Source organism: Temnothorax americanus, unplaced genomic scaffold (assembly GCF_048541705.1).
Source record: "Temnothorax americanus isolate GAGA-0224 unplaced genomic scaffold, ASM4854170v1 Scaffold4, whole genome shotgun sequence".
In the NCBI taxonomy this organism is placed as follows: Eukaryota; Metazoa; Arthropoda; class Insecta; order Hymenoptera; family Formicidae; genus Temnothorax; species Temnothorax americanus.
In genome coordinates this window covers 6,353,639-6,374,203 of record NW_027509547.1, presented here as the reverse complement: position 1 = coordinate 6,374,203, position 20,565 = coordinate 6,353,639, and the positions used below count along the sequence as shown (strand labels likewise).

General features: G+C 34.7%; 1 protein-coding gene and 1 long non-coding RNA gene across 13 annotated transcripts in view; one reads left to right on the top strand and one right to left on the bottom strand.

The window, feature by feature from the left end:
- The window catches only part of LOC143902579 (uncharacterized), an 82,395-nt gene that overhangs the window by 58,002 nt on the left and 3,828 nt on the right, over nucleotides 1-20,565 (top strand). The gene's annotated exons all lie outside the window — the stretch shown is intronic.
- Nucleotides 1,905-20,565, bottom strand: part of Mctp (multiple C2 domain and transmembrane region protein) — a 31,802-nt gene continuing 13,141 nt past the window's right edge. For 2 of the 10 annotated variants that reach the window (XM_077415587.1, XM_077415588.1), the window contains exons 6-14: nucleotides 19,947-20,138; nucleotides 14,976-15,124; nucleotides 13,955-14,360; nucleotides 12,922-13,064; nucleotides 12,373-12,732; nucleotides 11,855-11,984; nucleotides 10,674-10,844; nucleotides 9,440-9,765; nucleotides 1,905-8,615 (exon numbers count right to left, since the gene is read on the bottom strand). In XM_077415587.1, the coding sequence (XP_077271713.1) occupies nucleotides 8,519-8,615; nucleotides 9,440-9,765; nucleotides 10,674-10,844; nucleotides 11,855-11,984; nucleotides 12,373-12,732; nucleotides 12,922-13,064; nucleotides 13,955-14,360; nucleotides 14,976-15,124; nucleotides 19,947-20,138 (1,974 nt within the window). In that variant the 3' untranslated portion in view covers nucleotides 1,905-8,518. Of the gene's footprint in view, nucleotides 8,616-8,645; nucleotides 9,357-9,439; nucleotides 9,766-10,673; nucleotides 10,961-11,854; nucleotides 11,985-12,372; nucleotides 12,733-12,921; nucleotides 13,065-13,954; nucleotides 14,361-14,975; nucleotides 15,125-15,471; nucleotides 18,636-19,946; nucleotides 20,139-20,565 lie in introns of those variants that run through there. The other 8 variants (XM_077415589.1, XM_077415586.1, XM_077415583.1 and 5 more) reach the window with 8 other exon arrangements.

Sequence of the window (20,565 nt, the reverse complement as noted above, 5' to 3'; positions counted from 1 at the left end):
TATGAAAAGCAAGATAGTGCAAATTAATAAAAAGTAAATTTATATAATATACAATGACATAGTTTAACAATATATTGAAACATATTGTAAATTATACGTATAGTATAAGTCTTACGAAGATATAATAAAAAAATCATTTTTGCGATAACCTATAAATATAAATAGCCAATAAACACCGAATATATTTGCTAGCAATTCTGAAATTATAAAACAAAGACTAAAAGTATTAAACTTGTAAATAGATGTTACAATTTATTAAAGCACAAAAAGATAGAGTGAATAAAAAGAAATATTCCATCGTGTTTATGTATGTCGGGCCAATGAACGCTTAAAGTCTTTAACGATGCTTTACGAGAAAGTGTAATGGTGAGCGGCATATTTATCGACCCACCGATGCTTGGTCATCCATGCTCGCCTGAGGACCCAAATCCGACCGGTCAAACGTGGCCTCGACTTTCACCTTCGTACAAGGTCTAGGCCATTGCTTACGATTATCATATTCTTGATTGTTTGATGGCGGACAGACAAGTTTTTTTTTCTCTATCGAGCTTTGAAACGATAAATCTATATCGTAATCGGTAGAATAATACTTTGTGATTTCGAACAAAATAATTTCGAACAAAATAACATAAATAATAAAAATAAGCGACCGTCAAGGATAACGCGGCGGTTTCCTACTTGAGTAATCTTTGCTGGTTTAAAAAAATCTTACGGGATATAGCACCTATATACGTGCTTACGTAGGATAATACGTTAATAATAGACGGAATGAAAAGCGCATGTTCGAATTATTCGCAAGTGTATGCAACCTCATGCGCGCGCGCGCGCGCGTGCGCGAAAACACTTTCTTTGTTCACGACAGTAAGAGGATTATGCGCGTTTCATCGCAACGCGAATCAACCGAAGAACATTGTATGCAACAAAATTACTTTGCGATTTTTTTCTTACGGGTAACTCAAACAACAATGATGCAAGATTGACTATAATTTGTGACAGGACGGATTATAATTTTTTGTCGAATCTTACCGATCTCACTTTCTCCTTGCCGCAAATTTTTTAAATTTTTAATTTGACTTTTAGAATGTGGGAATTTTTTTCTGAAAGATAATATTAAATGTTTCAGTAACACACAATTTTTCATTCCTAAATTTTTTAAATATAGTAATGAATAACGAATACGTTTTATATACATACACATAACGTATAATAATACATTTTCGATATATTTTCAGTTACATATTCACCCCACGAAGGACACGCTGGCAACGTTTGTGCCACTGGAAGCATTCCCTTGCGATGTAGGTTTAGGTGCGGAAAAGCTAAACCGTGGAAAGAACACACAAACAGGAGAAGATATTAAAAAAGATAGAGGATCATCCGCGAATGGTTTCTACAAGATGAGGTCACGCTTCACAATGAAACGTGACTTCATTTTGTAGAAACCATTCACGATGATCCTCTATCTTTTTTAATATACATACACGGTCGTTTTTAACTTACGGTCGTGTAAACGAAGCATTAAGAGTAGGCTTCTTTCGACCCCGAATAAATCCATTGTCTTGCTTTTGCCTACTCTTTGCTTCAATCTATAGATTGATTTCTCTTCTCACTTAACTCTTTGGACAAACGGTTTAACGTCTCTTTCCGAAAGACGAAGCCGTCTAGGGTTACTTCTCTTCGCTAGATGGGGAGGGGGGGGGCAGCGTTTTTTGTGAGAAATTTCTCAGTGGCCTAGCGGGATTCGAACCCGGTTCTCCGGATTACGAATCTGGCGCTCTACCCACTAGACCAGCCGTCATCTCCAGCAACACACAATTTTATAAGGAGCTTTAAAAAATGATGATTGATGCGTGAAAGGAAGCAAATTTAAATAGGAGGTATGGAAAGAAATAGAGAACAGCGGGTAGATATTAAAAGCTTCGTTTATTTCTCAATTTCTTTTATCCCTTTTCATATTATGAATATAATAACGATTCTTATCACGCTTTGTGTGTGTCATAAGTACATCTTATCATTGGAACATCGAAAACGTTGGTCGAGGACACCGGAGCGAGCTCGATCGACTTCGCACCCGCGTTTTCCGCTCTGCGCTAAATTCCACTGTGGCGCAACGAGTTTTCGTGTCGATCGAGTTCTTCCGGAAAGCTCAAACGCAACCTTCCACCTCGATACATACTCTCCTCGCTCACTGTATTAGATCAACTGATCGAATCACATTTTCGTTTTCTATCTAAATTCCTTAAGTTTTTCTCTCCTCTCTCTCTTTCTCTCTCTCTCTCTCTCTCTCTCTCTCTCTCTCTCTCTCTCTCATCGATTAGGAAGTAGGTAGACAAATGTGTGCGGAGCGTTTCGACTGACCTAAGCGATCTATCTGTGGCCAGCGTAATCTAGAAAAACGTACGCCGCCGTCGTAAATGTTCGCGATCTTCTCGTATCTTCTCCTTAAGGACTAAACACTCGAATGAAGATCGAAATAACACACGAAGAAATTGGAGCATGCAAATTCGAATGTGCGCGTGTGTGCGTATGTATGTATTTATGTATGTATGTGTATATAGGCGTGTTTGTTGCATGTCTGCTATAAGCTGTTCTTTAAAAAGATGCGATAATACGAATGTCACATCCACTTCTTTTGGAAATTTATTTCTTTTCAGAATAGAATAGAATAAATTAAATGGAATAGGAGGGCTTATTTTTTCAAATTGTCTTAAATCCACATTTTTAGAAATGATGTTACAAAACATTGTGGAAATTGTTACACTATAGAGTATTAAAAAACTTTCCACAGTTTTATCATAGCGCGCATATAGAATCTATATGTTTCATTGTAAAGATGCAAGACAGTTTGAAAATAAGCTCTTTAATTTGGAGCTTGAAGAATTGACAGGTAAAAATTTACTAATTGAAGTGCAGCTAAATCCTTTTTTTTTCTAAATATCTAATTTGAGAATCATCGAGATCTGACATAGTAATTCAAAATTCAATATAATGATAAGGCGTACAGATTACATTTTTGTTAAAAAAAAGAAAGTTTTAGACTCTATTTTTTCAAGACTAGACCTCTATCACTAATAATATCTAAGGCATATTTTATGTGTATGCTTGTGTTGCTCGTATTGCAGCTGTCTTTTCGAAAACAGTGTGACAATAAAATGGAAAGCGAATAGATTGTATCGATCGCGGAAAGAGGGTATAGAATCTTACTGGAAGTACAAAATTGGAAGAGTAGAAAAGGACTAAGAGTAGTTAAAAAACGAGAGCTTAGAACTTGCGAAATACTCATTGTATATTCGCAATTATGAGATTAATATTGACGCTCCGTTTTAACAGGTACCTTTTTTGATAATTAAAACTTTTCTATAGTCTTTTGTATTTTGACACGAATTAAAAATTTAATTAACTAATTTGAGTAATGTGTATATTGGGGTAAAATTGTTGGGGTATATAAATTAATTTATGAAAATATATCGCATTCTTTTGTATAATCAAAATATATGCGAAATGGTATCTGCAATCAGGATTTAAAGGGAATATTTGGCAAGAATACAATGCTATTTAAGCTGCAGCTAAATTTTTAACTAAGTTTTAATAACCTTTTGAGGAAGCATTTGCGAATATGCTGGAACTTTTTCACTTAGAATTGAACTTCTTATACGATCCCAGACTACTGTCCTCTCGTTTCACTGTAGATAAACCGAAATATAGTATTTTACGCATTAATTATGGTGATTCGATTAAAGATAATTCTTTTAAGTCAACAATATCGAAATTTAGCCTTGAAATTATACTGCTTTCTATATTATTTTTAACATAAAGAATATAAAGATAAAGAATATTAAATTTTAGTTCCCAACTAATTAATTTTGGATAAGTACACCTGCAATAATTTTTAATGTGAATAAAAGCATATGTGAACAAGTATCATGATTAAAAATAATCAAAACTTTAAACATTGAATTTGAAGATTAAACAGATCGGGAAGCCCTAGAAATATAAGTGCTAGCTTGAGAAATGATTCGAGATATCGTGGAGTTAATGACTCGCTGTTCATAAATATAAGTTCTTATAGATGATGTAAAGCTTTGTAATAATACATATGTAACGTGTTTGTTTTTAGCTTGCCCCTTAGGCCTTTGATAACAAAAAAAAGGAACGCGCTGTGTGTACAGGTCCCATAATCACCGGATATCCTATAACCGCAGTTTTTTTTGTTTATTTGGAGATTTTCCCTTAGTGAAAATATCGAGGAAAATCGTATTTTACCTCACGCTTCCGATCTTTAATATTGGACATTCTTATGTTCAAACTTCAAATAAAAATTCTATTAAAATTTATAAAGTCTCTTGAGAAACTGAACGAAGAATATATATATTTTTTTAAAGTTTGATCCGTCAGAGCTTCTTCTTTCAATAATTAATTACTCAAGAACCTATATAGACTCGATATTTTCATCGACAGGAAAAATCGATTCCAAAGTGGCCAAGGAATTTGTAAGAGCAATCTAAGAAAAACAACTAACGGTTGCGGCATACCCTGTATGTTATGTAATTTACGTGTATATACGTGTATATGTGTGTGGATAAATGCGCCCCGTATTGTGCTCCATAACGAGAGTCTCAAATGTTCTGCCGGTAGGAGTATCGAGGCGCTTATATAGCATGAGAATGAGTAGGTAAATCGAAGATAAAAGGCTGGAAAAAGACGTATGCACAATCACTATAGTATATATGTATAATTATAGAAAAGCGAAAAATGGATCAGCGATATACTACCCCCTCTCACACATTTTCTCATGTTCTTTCATATACTTTCTCTCTCTTTCTCTCGCGAACCGGCCACGAATCGGTAAAATTGCGACTAAAAATAAATATTTATACGCGCACCATTCGCCTTCTCGCGAAAGCGAGTACATTTGCACAACGAGACAGCGGTCGCCGAGACGACATTTCGTTGCGGAGAAATTCGCCCCATATACCTAGTAATTAATTAACACGTTATCCTACCCACGACAGTCGCGTAAAACTACACGTTATACGATGAATTTCAGAATCACGAATGTCCTTTCAACCATAACTTTCTTCATCAATGTATATACAGAATCGATTTTTTCTTAATAAAAATATCCAGGAAGATCTTCATTTGTCATATCTTTTCAATTTTTAATAATATTGCATATTGCATATTTTTGGCAATTAAATTTTATATAAAGATTATAATGAAATCTATTGAAATTGATTAAAGTTAATCTTGTCAAATATTTTCTTTCAAATAACTGTTAATTATTCGGAAATTATAAAATTTCCTAGTTTTACCAAGAAAAAATTTATTCCAAATTGATCGAGACATTTATAACGAAGAGAACATTCGGGATAGTCTGTACTCTGCATGTTTGCATTGTTGCGAGATATTCATAATTTCCAAGACTATAAATTGTGATATTTTTATTTATTTGTATATTTTAATGCATTTTTATATATTTTTATAGATATGCAAGTTTTTATATATTGTTCTTAAACATTTTTATAAATCTTATAATGAAATAAGATGAATCATAGTCGCATTATAATTATACGTCCATCGATAAAATATATTATAAGTTTAAATGAAAATGATTTTTGAATTTGCAGTTATTCGGATAATTATCTTGTCTAGATAAGTAATGAAAATAAATACGCTGGCTTTCCGGAATAGCGATTATATTATAATATTGTTTCCTAAATAAATAATTACTAAATCTTATGTGTGTAAATAAGTAACTGTCTGCAAAGTAACACGTATAAGATATATTAATGTATAAAAATAATAGCACAAGTAATAAGTGTTCGATTGATCGGTTTGTAAACGGAGAAAATTTAGGTTTTTAAACTGCTTTAAATTTACATATCTGAAGAAGCAAATACTATGGAATACTTTTAATACACACGTCTAATATAGGCTGTGACATATTTTCATTTTTAAAAAATATAATAATAATTCAAATATAAATTCAAGATAGTTTGCAAATAAGCTCTTTAATTGCTAAATTTAATATATTATGCTGCTAGTATTTTAAATAATATAATAAAAATTGCTGCTATTTTACGACGTATTATAATGCGACAGGTATCTTCAGTTATTTCATATATCTACTATGGTTTTGTTGATTTTGTAGATTGCACAACTGAACGACATAATGTTTTAACATAAGAACGAAATAAATGCGCGCTGAACAGAAAACGTCACGGCAACGACGCTTGCATAACCGCGTTGAAAAGGCATGTTAAAGTCTATTCGTAACAGCAGCAGTACATCGAACTTGTTTCTCCGCGCGATAAGAAAATTGTCGCACACCAGATTTGCATGTCTTTTAACGTTATCCAACCGCATATCTTTGCAAGTGCGAAATGTCGTCGTAGAAATACACGCGGCGCGATCTGAATAATTTCCAGTTGAAAAGGCGACCGGCTTTTCTCGCAACAACGATTTTCCCCACACAGAATTATAAAGTAATCTCTCGCTCTCCGACTCTCTCTTTCTCTTTCTCTATCTCGTCTAATCACAGGTAAAACTGTGCGTTGGAATGAAAACTTAAAATAACGTCAGACGCTTTAGAAGGGAACCATCGCACGCAACGTATGTAAGCACGCCTAATAATTGCACGATTTTGCAAAACCGCATGCGCGAATATATTGAGTTAACGCGGAAGCGCTTCGCCGTGTATTTCTTATCAATCCTAAAGAAAGCCCTTCTGCATCTCTATAAAATTATTACTTACAAATGCACACAACACAATTCCTTGATTTCCATAGTTTTAGTGAACATTTCGTGGAGTCCCCGCAAATAATTTGGAGAAGCTACCGTCTGAAACTGTCGATGAGAAAAGCGCGACGGAATGTCCGGCTTAATTTGAAATCAAATGTAATAATTCTTTCGCGAGGTTCATTTACGTGTAATTTCCGCGGGAACTCTAGGATGATTGTATCCTGGAAAATATTTTTACTAGCTCTTACATCTCTCTATCCCTCACAATAATTTCTAATTGCTAACTAATGACACCGATGGACGAAACGATTGACGAACGTTCCCTTAAGGGAAATGTCATCGCATTTTGTTTAAATATCTATTTTAATTTATCAATTTATTATTTCTAAAGAACACGCGTTTCTTGCCCTCCTTGATATGCTCGAAACGCGGTTGTCTCTCACTTTTAACATGGAATACTTTCAAATTTGCATGTGTCCCCTTTTATCTCTATCTGTTTATCTCTCTCTCTCTCTCTCTCTCTCTCTCTCTCTCTCTCTCTCTCTCTCTCTCTCTCTCTCTCTCTTTCTGTCATTTTAGAGATCACCTTAAAGAAGTTATCGCATTCTCTTTATCTGAATCATATGATCAGAAATGAAGTTACTCTTTATTCAATTTGTCGTTAAATTTGAAAAAAACTATTTTTTGTTGGTTATTTGCAATCCTCGAATCCTTTATTTCCATATTTTTGCATACTTAAATTGTTCATTTCAATTAATAAATCTTTCAAACGCCTATACATTCTTACTTTTACACTTCTTTGAATCTTTAAATGTTTCTAAATTTTATACATTAAAAATTTTTGTATTTTAATTTTTAGAGACTCGGCTATAGGGACACTGCACATAATTATTTGCATTTTGACAGAAATTATCGTACTATGAAAAAGATAATGCGGAAGAAATCGAAATATTCTGTGAACTTCTTTACTGATCATGCTTTTACATTTGTCATATATCGTCAGTAATACAGAGATTCAGACAATCCACATTGGAAGCGTTTACTCTATCGTGCGTTTGCATTTTAAAAAAATTAAAAAATTAATATCTCCAAGAAGAATAAAATCTCCAAGCTACTGCGGAAAAAAAAACGACGTGATTATATGTACAATTCGTTATATATAATTAATTGCAATGACAATGGCAACTTGTCATTTTAATATACAATATACGTTATATACATTTTTAATGTATTAGACGTTACATATTCATAATTCTCTATAACGCATTTTATATTCCGTATAATATCTCATGATATATACTCCCAACATCGTGTAATTGTGCTTTTTTTATATTCTCTTTTAACGTGATACACTTTAAAACGTATCACATGATCATCAATCATTTGTTTATACCGCAGTGCATAAGACTTTATCCTACGCGATAATGGCCTCTCATTATCACGTAATAAACGTACATCCAAAGTAAATTTAATTTGGTATTCTCTTTCGGCGTTAATATTTTTCATTATTTATAATTTCTACATTTTCACTTTTTTCTTTCTCTCTCTTTCTCTCCTTCGAGGCACACCACGTGCGATACCTTCGCTAACGACTGACGTTAGATTCGAGGCTCTCACGATCGAGGGAGGGTACAAAATGAACGAATATTCAGTCTATGTCATTCGCATCCGTATTTTCCGCTGATCCCTTTCGCTGTCGCAATTTCCGGCGCAGCAGGACCGATTTAAGGATACTGGACGACCTTGGACCCGCGACATCCGGCCGCGGGTAATTCTGCTACGCCGCCTTGTGCCTTTTTCTTTGCTCTCTTCTCGCCGCGTTCGAACTGGGACTGCCTCTCTCGCAATCCGCCGTTGGCATGGGTTTCAGTTCTCTGTAAAAGTACACGCGTTGAATAATCCCTTCGTGCTCTTTCGCAAACTTGAAAGCGTTAAAAACGATGCAAAGATGTTGGCTACGTGACGATGATGTCGCAATTTATAAGCGGAGAAGACTGCCGCTTTTAAAAAACATATTATAAGAGAAAAATTTGCATATATATTATTATATGTAAAATATTCTGAATATACATGTGTAGGTTCTCTTTTTCTTCCTTAAGAAGTATAATATGAAAACTTGTTTTTTCAGAATCTGTAAACTTTCGGAATCTCGAATAATATTCAAGATAAAATTTATTTTTAAGCACAGAGTCAATAAAGTTTATATATAAATATATTGCACATATCTGATATCTATTACACTTATAATTTGTATTTTTAAGGCACAGCTTGGTCATATAAAAATGCTACAATTCTTTTTGCGATTCTTTGTGAACTGAACTTACTATTATATTATTTTTTTTTAATTGTATTTAGGAACTTTTTGATTTATTTTACATTCTGTGATTTTTATAAAACTTTTTTCTAGTTACAGTAGAATATATACGCGGAAGCTGATGTGATCTGCGACTTACTCCTTTCTCAACTCGCTTCTCTCTCTCCAAACGCAGAGATATTTAAAATATAAAATCATACGGTTCAGTTTGAATTATGATATATTTAATAATCGTAAAACCAAAAATGTCAAACCATATTACACTTGAGTTTCCCGAAAGATGTTCATAGACGTTTTACATCTATAAGCGAAAAGATTCGATTAATCTCAACGAATAATGATACGCGCGCTAATACGATACGTGCGTTATCATTAATCACTCACCTATAATTAAGTAATTCTTCGTTGTCAGGCACTCTGGATATAAGATCGAGGAGCTCGTTGTTGGGCACGGAGTGAGGCCTGAGGATTTTCCTAGAGAACTTATTGACTCCCCAGCCGAGGATTAAATACCGAACAGGAATAAAATAGAGCACGACCGCCGCGGCGATCGCCATAAGCATCGCCAGATAGCTTAAATAGGGGATCGTGAAATTGAAGAGATTCTTCACCTTCTCGCAAAGACTAGCTATGTAACCAATCGAGTTCTGGACTGTTTGCGTCACCTCTTGAATCGCCTGTAAACGTTCCTTCAAACTTTTCTTCTCCTCCTGAAAAATGGTTATATTTTAATCGATGATACATGTTGCATCAAACGTTGCTTAAACATAAAGAAATACCAATTTAAATACCGTAAAATATTATTTTAGATCTTTCTTAGTTTATTGACTTCCAGTTAAAAGTTAGCATAAGAAAAGAGACTCAGAAGACTCAGAAAAAGATGATTACAAAAGTAGAACTAAATATACCAAAGATCAATACAAAGTGCAGAGCAGAGAGACGTGAATAAAAATTTTAAAAATCTTCAATACGATAAAAGTCGACCCGGGAAAAATTAGTACATCTTTTGAATGCTTAACAATGTCTGTGTAAAACTAATTAATTAGTCTTCTGCATTAATTGAGTAAGTTTCATACGAGATTTATGATATCTAAATATTCTTGTTGCTTATCTAAATGCAATGTAAGTATATCATTAAATTTGTATGTCGGAACTACACTGTTGCTTGTAAAGATCATATCTTTATCCGGGCGCTATTGTGATTCATAGAGCGTAACGAGATGCATAGAGTATAGTACTCAACAGCGCTTAATTCTTAACACTTTGGCTTATTTCTAACACAAAGGAAGCTAATCTATACGTTAATTAATTTGCATAGGTCGAAGGTTATAGCGCTAAATTTATTGAATGGATACGATATAACGGTACGCAAATGAGAATTTGCCATAAATTTATCATTAGATCTTTTGTAAATCCAGCAAATATGTTACTTGCGCATCATCTCTTTAGCAAAAAGCTTTGTAGCAGTAAATAATTATAGTATATAGATATGTAATATCTTATATATGATATATTTAATTTATTTGACTTTTTTCATGAAAAATCGCGTAGTTCGTGATTAAATTCGCGCAATTAAATTAAGCATTCTGTATTTTTTTGAAGATGTAATGACTCTCACTTTATCCTTGTCGTCCTCGTCATCGTCGTCGTCCCCCGGCGTCGGTGGATCGTCGGACCCGATCTCGGCGTGATCTTGAAACTGCGAGGTTGCGTAAATCAAAGGTGCGCCCGTCACCACAGCGACCTGCCCGCAAATCCAATGATTGAACCCGCTCCTCTCGCCGCTAAGCTGACAGGTAGCAAAGAAATTCGACATGCAGCATTGCCAGTAAAGAAACGAAGCGGAGGTAACTTGCGCTTATGCAGGATGGGTCATGTCAAAATTATACGAAGTACACAAAAAATCTAAAGATTATAAATATACACAAAGATGTTATATATATTTAGTTTCATTTACGAGATATATCAAAGTATGGTTTAGAATAGTTAATTATTAATTTTACCGCTTCATATGGATCCATTTAAGCCATTTTTATTTAAGATAACTCTGCAAATTTTGCTTTTAATATTTTTAAATTCTACAAGTTTGTTTCTCTTCTTCTTTTATAATTTTTTATTTTTAAATAGATTTTTGTATAATATGCGGAAAGAAATATATATATTTTTAAACTTATTAAGATATATAGAAATTTGTATTCAAACTTGAATGCGCTAGATACAATTGATCTCAATGAATAATGATTGTTATAAGAAGTTTGTGAATGAGAAGAAATTTTTTTACAAAATTACATCGCAAATATGGGACATTTTACATACGTGAGGTTTTAAAATATGGGAATCTAAAAATATGAGAAATGTATATGCCTTATTTATCAAGTGAACCAACCCTCTTATCGTCATACATATTTAGATCAACAGAAGACAATGAGAAGCGAAGAATAAAGACTAAAGAATAAAAAATAGACTTTTATATAATTAAAGATAAGTAAGCATTTCATATAGCATAGCAATTAATAATTGGAACGATCCAAAACCATCGTGCTAGCAGTAAATCAAGTTTTAATCCCTTGCACGATAAATCGAAGACACTGAGAGAGCTCTTCAAATTTCGCAGCTTGAAAAATGCATCGCATACATAGCAAAAGCGCGCTCGATATCACGGCTTTAAAAGCCAATGATCAATACTAATGTTTAATTTTTCACATATAATTCCGATAACCATATATCATTTTAAAATATAGACATGCGAAAGAGTACCGGATTAAAACTTCAGTAAAACCAATAACAAAAGCGACGTACCAGATAATACTTCAGGAGAATCAATAACGCCACACCCGGTATCATATATGGCTCGAAGTAGTAACATCCAAGAATAAAAATGACCAGAGCGAAGACGCTTCTCATCTTGTTTTCCCATTCCCAGCAGCTCCTAACCGTAGGATAAAGTGAAAAATAGTATCATAAACAGATCGAACAGCAACGATATAAACTGTAGAATCTATTTTTGCTTAAACCAAAATTCTTCTTGCTAGAAAGCATGAGATACAAAAATTTTTAGATTATATTTTTCCGGTAGGATACTTGTGCTATACTATCTAGCTGGAGCAAAGAAAGAGATTAATTAGAAATTTGACAAATAAAAGAAATTAATCAAAAATCTAATTAATTTAACAATAAATAGGTAATTTTTGCTACTTATGAAACGTTAGATATGTTCCATAATTGTTCGAGGTTGTACACATATCGCACAAGAGATTGGAAAGATAAAAATTTATTTATACCTTTAATTCGAATATAAAAGTTAAAGTCACACTCACTGTATGTATTTTCCTATGTCGATGAATATTACGATGATAGCTTTGAGTCTGAGAACATTTCGCAGAAAGACTTGTCTTTTGAATTTCATTTCCGGCTCCATGTATTTCTTTTCTTTTGGATTAAGCGTTCGTACGCACGCTCTGAATATATTCCATATGACGGTCATTTCCAAAAGAATCTGGGGGCAGTTGCCTTTCGCGCGGCCCCTCAGTTTCTTGTCCTTCAACGCGTACCATCGTTTCTCGCCGTTACGAATTTTTAGCAACGGTATCGCTACCTTCCCAAGGAACTCCACCTTGTGATCTCGATCCTCGTCGTACACCGTCACTTCCAGGACGGAATTGATATCCTTTACATTGCTATTGAAACAACGAAATTTATTTACTCTTGATTACGCTTGAACAGCGCGAGCTGTCTAACCATACTCTCGTTAATTGTCTAATCTCATCCGACTTTTTTTGTCTATTAATACGTATCGATAACTGTATTAAAAATAATTTAACAATAGTTTAACAATAGTTTAACATTCCGTTTAAAATGTAACTTACAAAGTGAAAATTTTCTGCCAATTCGGCGTGAGAGTCTTATATTCCGTTTGCGTTTGTAATCTGGAATTCACGAGTTCCAGAACGCAAAAAGGATCGCTTTTGCCACCGAGATCAGCAGCTGCGAGACCCTGTGCACGGTATACCTGCAAAAACACGAACTAATCTAAAAACAGACATCTATAATATAAAATTTATTAAAAAATTTGTTTATTATATTTTAATTTATCGAAATTATGTAAAAGCCTCTTATAAGAAAAATATGATCAAGTCTGTTTATTAAATCATTGTAATTGAAAAGAGATACGGATAAATTTATAGAAAAATTATTTTACAGAAGTATTTAATATGAAAGTAATTTTTATTAATAAAAATTATCTCACCATTAGTCTCAATAAATTTTTAATAACGAAAGCACGAATTTCATATGTGCTAGCAATTTACAAAGCAAATAGATGTGAAATATAAATTTAATTGTGTAAATAATAATTTTCAGTAACACAGTTTCAACACAGCTCAAATTGTATCTGTTTCTCTGTTATGACGTTGAAACTGATTAAAAAGAAATTAATCCTTTTTCGAAAAGGCTTTTAGATAATTAATATCTAATGTAAAAACTCTAAAGAGCTTTTTATCTTGCTCTTTTGCTCTCATGACAAAAATTATTATTTCATAATGTAATGTAAATGAATCTATATTACTACCATTGTTATTATGCAGCGTAATTCACGAGCTCGCCAAACTTTGACAGCGTATTTTACTTGTCGGATAAAATTCTACTGCGTACAAAGGAGTTTGTAATTTGATATAAAAATGAATTTTCAGACCTATAAATATGTTAGAACTTTCCTTCATTCTCGACGTGAGCAAAATACTGAAAAAAGTTGCGACCTATTTCGGGAAATATGTCCTGTACATTAATTATTACTATTCTTACTTCACGCCTTCTCGACATTCTAAAAAAGTTAACACTTCAATGTCGGCATATTAACATATGCTAGCATGTTAACAATTAATGCTAATCGTTTCTAATTACCTTCACGGTCAAGTGACCTACGTCGCGTATCCTCTGCAAAGTGTTCAGAACGGAATATCGTTGAACCAATTGTGTGTGTTCTACCGGCGTTTCCTCGTGCGCGGCCAAATCGCTGATTGTCTCGCTGGCTGTGGTGCCGCTTATCGTCAAAAGTAAAAAGATAGTGCCCGAACCATCCTCGAGTTCGCGACATAGCCGATGCGTGGTCTCTCGCTCAAGAGTCGCCAGATCGATTACCGTCTTGCCCATTAAATCGTCCTGATGACTCCTATCTCTGTCCCAAACCGTCACTTCCAACTCTTGTCCCAGATACGGGTCCTCATAGAGATGGAGGTCAAACTGCTCCAACCAAATTGGATTCAATGTTTTGTTAACGACTTTCGATTTGTATTTCTCCGTGCCCAGTCTGCAAATTAGTATACGGGACTCTAGTTTTTTATAGCAAAAGTTTCGCAGTGCAAACGACTGTAGCCTGAATTGCTAAATATCTCCAAGATTACATTTTATTTGATTTTACTGTGAAAAACAGAATAATTTTCATTTTACGATTAAAAAAACAAGTTTGATATTGTAATATTAAAAAATTTATCAATTTATATATTTCCGTTTGTATTTATATTATAAATATTTATAAACATGTTATATATATATAAATACGATAAAATAATAAATCAATAAAAGAAATTCAAGAATAAATTTCAAAAACATTTATTTTATCAAAACATTTATATTAAAATGCGCTTTTGAGAAGATTATTAATGTAAATTTAATAATTGCGATTTAAAATGAATTTTATCAAACAGGAATGAAATATCATAACTTGATTAAACTAATTATTTTTATTGAAAAATGTTTAAAAATTTTATAATAAGCAATTAATAGAAAAACAATCTATAAAAAGAAAACAATCTAGATTTCTCTATTAAAGCAAATTTCAAAGCAATATCTATTTAAAAAAATTGCATTCGTTAACAACAAAAAGTAATCAGAATGATCAAGTTATGCATTAAATTTTATGTACCGAAATTTCACGTAAGGATCCGACAAACCGTCTATGTCCATCGGCAACAAATTCTTCGCCTCGACGAGCACAATCGTCACCACCGAACTCCATATTTGTGATTTCAATCGTCTATTCACGTCCGCCAATCGATTAGTTCTCTGAAAATACTGCAATGTGGAAACATGGAACGCTAAATAAAAGTATCACTAGGGAGACTAATGCAGGATTTGTATTACAACACCGTATAATTGCAAATTGAAAACAAAAGCGACTAATACGTACAGAATCCACTATGATTGTTCGATTCCTTCTTTTATTGATAAAGTTTTACTGTTCAAGAAACAATTTGCACAAAATAATTTTCTACAAAATCGCTCTCTTTTTTGAAATTTTATTAATATATTCTTGTGTTTAATGTCTGTTACGTATATATATTGCCGTAAAAATGTTTTATTTGATAATACAGATATGAACGCGGATTTAAAGATTAACAAATTCTTTTTTATGACTCTACCCTATGAATGTCCTCCATCTTCTCTTTAACATTGCCTTTCAGCTTGTCCAGAAGATCATGGCGTTTGACTTCCTTCACTTCCAAGACGTCACTTAAAACAATTGGATTTTTCTTTCCATCTTCCACGTACGGGGAAACAATTTCTTGCTTGTTCAGTTGCGTGTTCAAACTTGATGCTGGTTCAAATCGATCCGATTTTGGAGAAACAGCTCGTTTTCGCAATTTTCGCAAATGTTCAGTTATCTTGTTCTCGATCCTCGGCTCGTCGGCTCTCGCGGCTCGTCGACCTTCCGTCAATCTGCTCTCGATCTTCGGTTCCTCGTCCTCTCCCGTCGCCGGTGTGAACTTGAAATCGTACGTAGGTTCCGGCATGGCATCCCGATTGACATCCGTCGCGTTGTCGGTCGCGTCAACGGGTTGAGAGTGCATTAACGTGTAATTAGAAGAGGGCCTGCGGTGATCGGTGATCCACGTCTCGATCGGTTGCAGCCACGTATGCTTCTCCACGTTCTCGTCCCAAATTCGCTCCACCTGATCCTCCAGTATTCTCTCTATCAAATCCACCTTCCGCTTTAGACAACTTCCTAATGAACCCTTTGCTTTCCGTTTCTTGATTCCAGAGAAACTTTCGGTGGACAGTCCTTCAGGCACTCGCGTCTTCCAAACTCCTATCATCGCCGATGCTTCCTCGAGCTTTGATTTCTCGACGTCGACAGCACTCGATCCTTTCTCCGTAATTTCGGAATTCGTCTTAACAAATAGTCCTTCGATTTGTCTCACCTTCGGGAGCTCTTCAATTTCAAACGTTTGCTGAATCTTGGATTTTTCGCTTGCGACAGAACTCGATTCTCGCGAATTCTCCTCCTCGCGCTGAATATTTCCGCAAAAATTGTCATGCGACGCCGAGACACCGGCGTCGCTCACGGCAGCGTCGCTTTCCGCCTCAGCGAAATTCCTCTCGAATTTATGTTTTGACACGGATCGATCTAATACCTCGATAGAATGACGTCTTTCTCGTCGATCTGGTTTCCGGGGCAAACCTCTAAGAGGCACGGCAATATCGGATAATCTATCGGTAAATACCGTATTTACTTTATTAGATGCCACATCCGTATTAGACACTACGTGAATTTCAGATGCGGTGTCGACTTTAGACGCGTCGTCGGTATTCTTCTCCGACGGCGACGTGGCCGCTATCTCCGCGGACGCGACGTCGTTCTCAGACGTAACTTTGGCATTTTCCGACGTAACTTCGATCTCGGGCACAGTGTTAAGTTCACCCGCGATATTTGATTCAGATGAGAAGTCTATTTCGGGCGCGGTGTCCATTTTGGATGCGACGATTGCAGCTTCGATCGGGGTTCTCTCTTTATATCAATTTTGCATGTTTTGTCGATGTCGATCGCTCTTCTTCGAGGTGGAGGCATCGACTTCGTCCTTCGAATGTGTTGAGACCGGACACAAATTGAATGCACTATCGATTTCAAATTCAATACGTTTCCGGGCCTCTTCTTCGCGAAGATTACTCTTGCGAGTGAAAACTGCTTTGAACGTTTCGAAGCAAGTAATATGACGGAATTGTGAATATTTTCCTTCGTGGAAAGCGTCTGTTTAACGTGTTATTTTCGTCGACGAGTTTATTACGAATTCCATGGTTCTCCTTAGCAGCGAAATAACTGTGAACTCGTTCTTTCATCTTTCGTTCAATTGGCTCGTAAATTTCAAGGACTCACGTCGAAAGTGGCAAAACAAGATTTCTTCGGAGATGGTCTCTGTCTTTCGTCTTTTATTCGACATCGTCACTCAGTATGTCGCAATTCCTAATAAGAGCGTTCAAGCATGTTTTCTCGGAACTTATCCAGTGGAAATATACAAGTTACGTTTAAACGCGATGATTCTGCATCTCTTATGCAATAAGCGTTGAGAAACTTTACAATTTTTCCCTAAATTAATATATTTTCCGAAATCTAAAATGTTACACTCAACTTTATATGTCACTTCTTATACGATTACGCGACATACACTTTTTATAACAATTTCTCGTAAAAGAAGAAATCTCTTACAGCAAACACTCGAAACTGATAATCTGAAGAACTTGTCGCGTTAAAGCTTATGTCTTACACTCGACGCGGCAACGCCAGCGACTGGCACGCGCAAGAGAAGAAAAAATGGAGGAGAAAAAATGTCCGCGAGCATAGATTTACACACTGATTCACTTGTGTCTTGTTTACAAAAATTGTGAAGTGCGAATATATAAGCACTTCCTCTCGACGACCACGGTATATACATACGATATCGCCGATTAGCGTCAGTGAGTCACGCCGGAAAATACAGACGGAGGAATACAATTCGGTTACGTGCGCACACGGCCAATCGTCGGAAGTCTCTTATCAGGAACAAAAGTGAACTCGTTACCACAACGCGCACAATGGAATACATTTCCGTGCCGGTATCGAATCGGCACCGCACTGATAAGCGCGAAGCACCTGTCGTGCTCGCAAAGTAAGACGGCAAAAGTCGTCTGACTACTAACAAGTCGTTCTTCATCGGCAACCTGCGAAGCGTGCCGGCCAGCTGGGTTTCTTCTCCCTCTCCATTTTTCACACGAGAAAAGCAATGTTATGTCGGCAAACATTGAGGCATTGTGTATACATGATGCCGTAACCGCGGAACACGCGGTCTGACGCGAGCGTTTCTCAACTCGTAGAGATACTTAGCACTGAGACAAATTTAAGCGACAACAAAATTTGATTTGCTGCTAGAGCAAATTTTTTGCTATTGCAACAAAAGGTTTGTTACTATTGCTAATATAAATTAATTAGCTCTCGCAGCAAACCAAGTGTTTGTTGTCACTATAGTGACAAATGATTTGCTAATACAGCAAAACATTTCTCTCACAGTGAGGAAAAGAGATATCATATAGTGCAATAGCAAATTTGTTTAATGTAAGAAGGAAAAAATTATTTATCTAATTAGAATGTGAAGAATTATTCTCCTTTATTTAAAAACTCTTTCATTCAAAGAAACTAATCTCGAAGTCAAACTTAAAGGACTTCAAGAAGTATACACGCGTGTGTGTGCGTGCTATTATAAAAATAAAATATTTAATTTTTTTATATATTCTTTTGTAAACTCTTTTATTCTGTATTAAATATGTATTTATAATTAACTCATTGTCGAATCAGATTTCTGAAAAGATAAAGCGCGGTTGCATTTGAGAGAGAGAGAGAGAGAGAGAGAGAGAGAGAGAGAGAGAGAGAGAGAGAGAGAGATAAGATCAAAATTTTTTTAATATTAGAAGAGGATTAAAGTTCCAGATCGTTAATACCGGCTAAAAGATCTTATCTAAAAAAAAATGATTGCTTCGGATTATAGCATCGGATTATAGCATCGGATTACGATAGGCTATTAATATGTTCAATGTGATACATGGGAATATATCACACGTAATGTATAGATGGCATATTACGTACGCTTATCAACCAACTTTATACATACACAGAATGTCCGATAACAGCATATTTCAACTGACAGTTCTTAGCCTCGCAATCGATATTTCTTTAATGAAAATATAGAGAGATATTATTTATCAATAATTAATCCACAAATTATGTATTCATTGCTTTATTTTATAATTTATCAAGAGAAAATATTAACGGATATAAAATTAGATTTTAATAAAGAGAGACCTGAAACCACCTCTTTCTGAAGGCTAAATTACTATCTTTAAAATCAGGCGAGAAATTATTTGAGGCCAATTTAAACTTTGTGCAAATTGCACGTATAACAACCAAATTCTAAAAGAAATATTCCAATTATTTTTATTAAAAGTAATTATCATTAAGATTAATACAAATTAAACGGTAGAGCATTGTAGCCTATGTAATTGCAAAATTTAAATGACCTAAGTGCAACGCATTTGAAATAAGCGCGTTAATTGTTGCAACAAGACTAAGTTTATTACGTAAATTACTATTAATTCGTAAATAAATTGGATTTAATGCATAACACCCGAGAAATATTCCACTTAGTTATTTCTCACGGAATGGCGTTTAATAATAGTTAATACGTAAGTAGTGCTGCTGCGCGATAAAAGCCATGCCTTGCACTCCACTTTCAACGACAAGTCGATATCGTAATACGAACGCGGGCGCGTACTTCCCTCACAACCCAGTTTTCCATTCTTCATATACACGCTATAAATATACGCACGGGCACATCCATCTCTCTACCAAGATGAGAACGATCGACTTATTGTTAGCTTATCGCCCCTTACTTAATCCTTTACGGAGTTACTTCTCGTTGATACTTCTTCAACATTTCATTTTTTATATTGTTTAATATTTGTTGGTATATTATGTATATGTATATCATGGCTGATTAGCCAGTCATCTCACAGATAAATAAAAATCCATGTGAAAGATAAAAAAGATTTTTAAATGTATTCTATCGGGCGATTGAAGAGGATAAAGTACCTGTTCTTTTTCTTGTTGATTTCTCGGCCAAAGCGTAGCTGTTAGGTGGATTTCGCCTAAATGTTGCTTTGGTCTGTCCGGATCTTTAAGTTCTAATGTTATATCTTGAGCATGTCCAAGATCGAGTTGCGTGAGGTCCAACAAAGCAGCCCCCATAAAATCATCCTGCAGGCCCCAATCGTAATCGAAAACCTGTCAACATATAAAAAACCGTTTGATTATCATTAGAACGTTTTGAGTAATTAGAATACAAATAATTCTACAATAATTCTTTTATTTAAATAAAATACAAATTATTTTTTAAACATCTAATTGTGTATTTTATTAAACAATTTGAATTATTACGGATTAAATTAAATTAAAAATTATTCAAACCCTGCCTAGGGTGATATTTTTCGCAATAAATTCTTTGCAGTAATTTGAAAAGATGCTCATTAGCATGACTGTTAAATTGATTATCGATTTAATTATGTGAATTTACTCCGACGAGAATTCCGACGAGACTGTTTCAAGACCGATAAATAATCGGTGAGCAGTTTGCCGGGCAAAAAAGTGTAGGTAAAATTTTTATGGAAAAAATATTAAAGATACAAAGATCCCGGAAAGGCACTTCTCTATT